Source organism: Arvicanthis niloticus, chromosome 5 (genome assembly GCF_011762505.2).
Source record: "Arvicanthis niloticus isolate mArvNil1 chromosome 5, mArvNil1.pat.X, whole genome shotgun sequence".
Classification (NCBI taxonomy): Eukaryota; Metazoa; Chordata; class Mammalia; order Rodentia; family Muridae; genus Arvicanthis; species Arvicanthis niloticus.
The window spans coordinates 34,496,138-34,504,325 of NC_047662.1; the positions used below are offsets into that span (position 1 = coordinate 34,496,138).

The 8,188-nt window shown below is 40.7% G+C and overlaps 1 protein-coding gene across 1 annotated transcript; it reads right to left on the reverse strand.

The window, feature by feature from the left end:
* Positions 1–5,964: 5,964 nt before the first annotated feature.
* LOC117709109 (olfactory receptor 2B6-like) lies at positions 5,965–7,651 on the reverse strand. The gene has a single exon (XM_034503229.2). It carries the CDS (start codon positions 7,641–7,643, stop codon positions 6,696–6,698), a length of 948 nt encoding a protein of 315 aa, XP_034359120.1. The 5' UTR covers positions 7,644–7,651; the 3' UTR covers positions 5,965–6,695.
* Positions 7,652–8,188: the final 537 nt, after the last annotated feature.

Below are 8,188 nucleotides of genomic sequence, written 5' to 3' on the forward strand. Positions count from 1 at the left end.
ACCTTGGGTGCCAAGATAAGGTGATGAAAGTTGTGCTCAGAGATCAAGAAGGCTGTGGTGGGACCTGGAGGACTCTAAAGCACAGAAAGCATATAAAACATGAGAATGGGGTCTGGGGGATGGCTCGGTTTAAGTGTCTGCTGAGCATGCACGATGACCTGACTTTGGTTTCCCAGAGAACCCATGTAAAATCTGGGCATCACATTTGTAATACCCTGAACGCTGGGAGGTTGGGGTAAAGACAAACAGATCCTTGCTGAGTCCACTGAGCCAACTGGTGAGTATCAAGTTTAGCGAGAGATACTATTCTCACCCCAGAAAAATAGCTATATGGCGAGCCATATCATTGTGGTATCATGGGTAAAGCTTTCCTATCAATTCTGAGACACAATCATACAGCAATTTCCTAGTCCTCTGGTTCTTACAATCATTCTGACCCTTCTTCCATGATGGTCCCAAGCCTTAGGTGTGCAGTTTGTGTTGTAGATACAATAACTGGAACTGGACATGCCACAACCAGTTTCTCTGTGCATTTTTACCAGCAGTGGTTTTCTGTAATGGTCTGCTGCAAAGAGGTACTTCTTTGATGAGGAAAGGGATCTACAGTTATCTGAATAAATCAAAATTGCTATGATTTAGGGCTTACTAATGACCTTCACATGCCCCTGATATGACCTTGGAGCAGTTTTCTTGTCAATATTTATCATATTATTACATACAATTAGTTTACATGTTCTTGAGAGTCACTTTTTGATGAACATTTTCAACAGATGTCAATTTATAGTTGTCTTTTCTTGTGACGTCTTGGTTTTGGTGTGAGAAGAATGTATTAGAAAGTTCTGCCTTGTGTGCTCCCACCATTCTTATGTTTTATACTTTAACATGATCAGTTCTTCTAAAGTTTCTTCAGCTTTGCCTCTTAAATATGTAGATCCACGTTTCATCTGGACATAGCTCTAGTGTATTTGAGGGGAAAGATTCTGAAATTTTTTACTGCAAATGTTCATTACTCTTCACAAATTTGTTTATGATTGACAATGTTTTTCTTTCATGCTCATGATAATCCTTCTGAATATCCACTTACAACTGTCACCTTTATATTTTCCATTATAAAGTTTATTTTAACTATTAAAAAAAGAAAGTTCTGCCTTCTTTTTTTTTCTTTGAAATTTGGAAAGATCAGTGTTAGACTATATAAAATGGGTGTTATTTGTGTCTTGCAACATTTTACTAATTAAAAAAATTAGTTCTAGGAGATTTTGCCTTTAATTTTTACAAATTTGTCTGTGAAGTTACCTGATCTTTTAGCTCTTCTTCTGTGAAATGGATAAATTACTAATTAAATCATGTAATGTGCTGTGTTTTGATTTTCTGTTCCCCTTTGAAACAGTTCTACTACTCTGTATCTTTCTAAATGTGACACACTTTAAGACCTCACCTATTGAATTACATTATTAGTAATATTGCCCTATAATCTTTGTGCCTACACATAGTGATAGTCCTTTTACTGCAAATTTTAGCAATTTATCTCTTCTCTCTTCTTTTTCTATGACTAGTCTCATATTTTTAATTTCATTGATTTTAAAGAAACAATTTTTAAAATGTTTTCATTCATTTCCTTATGTGTTTTATTTTCCTCATTGCTTTTGTCTCTACTTGGACCTTTGCCTCCATGCTAGCTTGTTTCTTGTTTTGTTTGACTGATGAAATAAGATCTCACACTGTATCCAGGATGAGCCTCAGATTCCCAGAAATTCTTCTGCTTCAGGACCCTTGATGCTGAACTTCCAGGTATGAACCACCACACCTTAAGGGTGGTGAACTGAGGTCATCATCACCATCCTCTTCTTCTCCATCCTCAACATAAGATTTTACAATTTAAGATTTTCCTGTAAGCATCATTTTTGCTGAAATGGGTATTTTTGGTGTCTTGCAACATTTTACTAATTTAAAAATTAGTTTTAGGAGATTTTGCCTTTAATTTTTACAAATTTATGTATTATATGTAAGTTGTTTTATCTATATATACATCTGAACACCAGAAGAAGGCATCAGATTCCATGGAACTATAATGACAGATGGTTGTGAACTGCCATGTGCTGGCAATCAAAGAACAGCTAGTGCCCTTAACCACTGAAGCATCTCTCTCCAGCACCATTAAGAAGTTCGACTCTTTCTTCCTTCCTTCCTCTCTTTCTTTCTTCCTCTCTTTCTTTCTTCCTCTCTTTCTTTCTTTCTTTCTTTCTTTCTTTCTTTCTTCTCCCTTCCTTCCTTCCTTCCTTTCTTTTTTTTCTAGAGATGGTTTCTATATAGCTCTGACTGTCCTGGAACTCACTATGTAGACCAGACTGGCCTCAAACTCACAGAGATCTACCCACCTCTGCCTTCTGAGTGCTGAGATTAAAGGTATGCACCACCAATGCCTGGCTAGGCCGTGGGTTTTTTAAAACAATAATTTTGCTTTGTTGTTGTTGCTTTGTTCTAGTTTATCTTACCATGAACTAGAGAAAAGACATTCAATCTATTTGCATTTGAGATAACTTTATGGAAACTTATTTGGGTACATCTTAGCAATTCTTTCTTTTCAAGGGATTCAAAGCCAAGATGCAGGCCATACTCTGTAAGACTTCTTTCTGTCTTTTAAATTTTTATTGGAAGTAGATTCTTTTCTCATACAATATATCTCAACCACAGATATCTCAATATATCTATTCCCCCTTCCACTCCTCCCAACTCCCCCTCCCTCCCTCCCAAATCATTCCCCTTTTTCAGAAAAGAACAGGCCTCCAAGAAATGACAGTCAAATATGACAAAACAAAATACAGTAAGACAAGGCAAAAGCCCTCATACTTGTGGTGGACAAGGCAACCCAATATGAGGAAAAGAGACCCAAGAGCAGGCAAAAGAGTCAGAGACACACCTGTTCCCACTGGTAGGAGTCCCACAGAAACACCAAGCAGACAACCATGACATATACATAGAGGACCTAGTGTAGACATGTGCAGGCCCTGCGCTTGCTGCTTCAGTTTCTGTGAGCTCATATGCACCCTGCTTGATTGATTTGATGGTGCATGTTTTGGTATCCTCCATCCCCTCTGACTCCTACAATCTTTCTTCTCCCTCTTCTGTGGGGTTCCCTGATCTCTGAAAGGAGGGGCCCAATGGAGACCTCCAATTTAGACTCCCTCTCCATAGTGTCTGGTTGTGTGTCTCTACATCCACCCCTATTTGCTGCTAGAGGAAGCCTCTCTGATGATGACTGGGCAAGGCACCAATCTATGAGTATAGCAGAAATTATTTTATGTTATTTTATTTCATTTTATTTTGCTTTTGCCAGTTGTGTTTGGTTCTACCCCAGGTCTCTCTTCACTTCTTACAGTTTGATGAACATTTTGCTTCTGGTACCAGAGTTGAACGCATTGTTCATAGCATTAAGAATTCTTGAACTTTCATGCTCTGAAAATAACTTGGAAACTTCCTGAAGAAACTCACAGACTATTTTATGAATAACTGAGAAGACAGTAGGAAAATGAGGGTGGGGATCTGGACCAGCCTATGCAGATGTCTGAAAGGTTGATAGCACCAGAGCAGAGGCATCATGTTGGGAGGTAAGGAAGTTGAATGGGCCTGCTATGGGTTTTCAGTGCCTTGGGAACTCTAAGAAGAAAGCCCCTTTCATCTCCACAGATGTCCCATATGCCCTTCTAATGACCTCAGATCATTTTTCTTAACAAGTCCCCAAGAAACACAATGAGCATGCATTGATGACATCTCTATTTTTATCTCCTTTTCCCCCAGGGCTTTTCTCCTATCAAGGCTTGTTTCATTCAGGCAGCAAACCCACCCTGGAGACTTCCCTTCAACAGTTCCATGTCACCCTGAAAGCCTGTGTTCTTTAAGGCTTGCGAGGGTGGGGGGTATTAGCAGCCTTGTAAGCCGTGATTGCTTTCTGTGCTGGAGAAAGTTGCTAATGAGCAAAGCTCACTTTGTACATTTATTGGTCTTTGGGGATTTTTTTGTAACATTTCAGCCATTCTTAGTCTATGGTTAAAACTTTATTTTTAGTTTTCTCTATTAAATAATTTTATTGTTTTAAAAGTGTGTACAATATATTTTGATCCTATTCTTTCTTCCCTTCCAGCTCCCTGCCCACCCAACTTCATGTTCTTTCTCTCCAAAAAAAATTAAAACAAACAAATTATATTAAGACAGAAAAAAGCACACATGGCACGTGCGCCCATGTGCATGCGCGCGCACACACACACACACACACACACACACACACACACACATACACACACCCATAAAACTTCTTTCAAACCAGTTAAAAGAAACTGGAATATTTTTTAAATTAATCTTGTGTTTACATGACAAATGCTGACTTAAAAGATTTTGCTTGTGTTTCTTTTTGCTAAGCAATTTAATAGTTTTCCTGAAACTAGAATGATAGAAACATTTTTAATCAAGAAAGGATTTATTTTATTTCATTTCATATGTATGAATGCTTTGCTCTCATCCATGTTTATGCAATGTATGCCTGCCTGGTGCCTCAGAGGCCAGAAGAGAGCACCAGATCCCCTGAAATTGAGTTACAGATGGTCACTAGTCACCATGTGGGTACTGGGAATTAAACCTAGGTCCTCTGCAAGAACAGCAAGTGTTCTAAACTTCTTCTGGGTCATCTGTCCAGCCCTTGATAGAAATTTGACTTAGTTAGAAACACCAGAAATGGTTTGTTTCCTGATTAATATGGCTGCTGATGTTATGAGTGTGTCCCATTAAAATATCCCTCTCTACCTCTCTCTCTCTCTCTCTCTCTCTCTCTCTCTCTCTCTCTCTCTCTCTCTCCCTCCCTCCCTCCCTCCCTCCCTCCCTCTCCCTGCTGAAAGCATGACTCTATAGTTGCTACCATGACTATCCCCATAATGCAGGCCTGACCAGACAATGAATTTGACTTCACATGTGAGGTTGCAAAACACAAGCGTCTGTTAATAGTTGAATGGCTCTCATTGTTTAAATTTTAAGCCACACTCTCATATGAGGTTTAAAACAATTTATAGTATGGCCAATAGAACATGGTTACCATCCCCATTTGAGTTTGAAGAGGACTGGAAGTTTGAAGAGAGTGTAATTGGTTTTTCTTAAGATTTCAACAAATTAAGTCAAGATCAAAGCCCAGGGTCCTTCCCCCTGACTCACATCTCTCTGGCAGCAGAGGATATTAAGGGAAAATCAGCTGTTGAAAGTGAAAGCCACAACTGGGACAGACACAACAGAAATAGGAGAGGAGCTGATGACAGAGAAGATCTGAGAGCAGAGCTGACCAACTCAAAACAAAGATAAGAATGAAACTAGGAAGAAGCTCTCCCACCAAACATCTATTGAGACTTTGTTTTGGACCGCACACAGTCTATTCACTATGCAAAATGCTACTGTGGAAGGGCAGGAAGAGCTGACTTCTCAACAGAGCTCCAGGCTCTGAGGATCTGGTCCTGCAGTTGCGACCTTAGAATCAGAACATTTTTCTTTTTTTGAGACAGTCTCACGACATAACTCTGACTGTCCCTCAACTCTCTGTAAACCAGGCTTGTCCTCAGATTCATGAAGCTCCACCTGCCTTTGCCTCCCTAGTGCTGGGATCAAAGGTGTGTGCCACCACCACCTCAACTAGAGGGTTTTTTTTTTTTTTTTTTTTGCCTTCTTCAATTGTAGCTTTTCATTTTCTCAGCTAAGCCTCAGAATTATATCTGGGATGTTTCAGAGTAATATGGTATAATATATCAGAGCCTGGGCCTTGGAACTAGGCCCTGGGTTCCAACCTCTGCCATAATACTTTCAGCTTGATAACATTTGGAAAATTAATATTTTTGTGTTTCAGTGTGTTTATTTTTATGAAGGAGATACTGCACACCTCTAGAGTTAACATCTGAATTGAAACAATAAATAGATATCAATCAGGCAGTGTGGCGAGGAATACATCTGTATTTTCAGATATCCAGGAGGCTGATTATTTAAGTTCAAAAACAGCCTAGGCAATATAGTGAGATGCTTCCCCCACATACACACCTCAAGGTGAAGAAGAGGAGGAATGGAAAGGAGGAGGAAGAAGAGGAAGAGGAGGAAGAAAAAGAGGAAGAGGAGGAGGAAGAGGAGGAGGAGGAAGAGGAGGAGGAGGAAGAGGAGGAGGAGGAGGAGGAGGAGGAAGAGGAGGAATAGGAGGAGGAAGAGGGAGAAGAGGAGGAGAAGGAGGAAGAGGGAGAAGAGGAGGAGGGGAAGGAGGAAAAAATGAAAATGAAAACCATTACACCAGGAAAAAGAAGGAGAAAAAAAAAAAGAAGGCCACGTAAATCATTGAGAGGCTGTTATACAAGTATAACCTTAGTGATTATCATTTGGGCCTAATGAATATCACAGAACACATTTGACAACTGGAAATCACACTCCCCAAGAAGAGAGGTGAATGCTCCAAACCAATGTGACTTATCCAAGCCATAGAGTTCAATGACATCACTAATTCTTGGGCACAATTCTTTGAGTCCTTTCCTAATGTACTGATTAGTAAAGTCATGTGAAATGTCTTTTTTCTTGTGTCTCCTTCATCCTGAGAATCCTCTTTCATTCCCTCCAAGAACCTCAGTGAAGTTGTGAGTGTCACACCCGAGAGGCCAGAGGCACTGCAGACAGCTTCACTCTTCCTACTGGGTCTCCTCACCCCTTCCAATTAACTTGAGAAAAGCCCTCTTCACATCCTTGTTCCGGAGGCTGTAAATAATGGGGTTAAGGAAGGCAGAAATGACATTATAGAACAAGGCTAACTTCTTGTCGCCTTCTGGGGAGGCTTCAGAGCCAGGTCTCATGTACATGACCATGCACGGAACACAGAACATGGTGACCACAGTGATATGTGAAGCGCAGGTGGAGAAGGCTTTCATTCGTCCTTGGGTGGAGCGAATCCTCAGAATGGCTATGAAGATCCGAACATACGAGGCCAGGATAAGGGATAATGGGATCAGAAGCAAGATGAAACCCAAGATGAAGTCCACTTGGTCATTGAGGGATGTGTCTGCACAGGCCAACTTCAAGACAGCAGGGATTTCACAAAAGAAGTGGCTGATCTCATTGGGGCCACAGTAGGGAAGAATCATTGCAAAGACTGTGTAGACAAGGGCACAGATGAGGCCACAAAGGGCTGAGCTGGCTACCAGGGCTATGCATAGGGTTTGGCTCATCTTGACTCCATAATGGAGTGGATAACATATAGCAACATATCTGTCATAGGCCATAGCTGCAAAAATCCAGGTCTCAGTGATGCCTAGTGTCAAGAAAATGTACATCTGGATCACACACCCGGTGTAAGAGATGGTCTTATTCTTGCTTACTAGATGAGCCAGCATCTGGGGCACTGTTGTGGTAGCATAACTCAGATCCAGGAGGGAGAGGATGCTGAGGAAGAAGTACATGGGTGTGTGGAGACGAGCATCTATTCTAATCAGGGTAACAATGAGTCCATTACCCAGGACTGTAAATAAGTAGAGGAAGAGAAAGAGGAAGAAAAGGATCCAATTGGTCCTGGGGTTTCTGGAGAAGCCCAAGAGGATGAACTCAGTCACGGAGCTGTGATTTCTCCAGCCTCGACTGTGCATAGCCTTCCTTCTGAGGAGAGAAGAGGACATATGACTGACTGTCCTTCATGCTAAAATTTGCAGTATCCATGATAAAATTTTTCATAAAACCCACAGATGGGGACCTGAAAGTAAAATACTTACCTTCGTGTCCTGGAAGTAATCTCTCCATTACCCCCATGCCCTGGAAGTAATCTCTCCAAATTGGAAATTGGCCTTGCCAAGCTCTAGGTACTTAGTAGAAATTCCACTAAATTACTTTTTAGGTTGTCCAACTAAATACCCCCAGTAAACACCAAGGTTCCTGTGAGAAACTGTAAAGGACAGAAGTCTTATGTCAAAGAAACACACACACACACACACACACACACACACACACAAACCATAAACAAGTCAAAATGAGGAGGCGAGGCATGCCTGATGTTTCTGAATGCCATTATTTCAAGACAAGTAGGTACTAGAAGAGGCAATGTAAAACAAACAAGTTTTTAAAATAAACTAGAAAAGTAAGGAAAAAGACCACCACACCAGTTTATCCCTCTCTCTTCTTCCTCTGATTCTGTACA

Coding starts and splice junctions, on each gene's coding strand:
- LOC117709109 (XM_034503229.2), bottom strand. CDS start 7,643: ATGCACAGTCGAGGCTGGAGAAATCACAGCTCCGTGACTGAGTTCATC.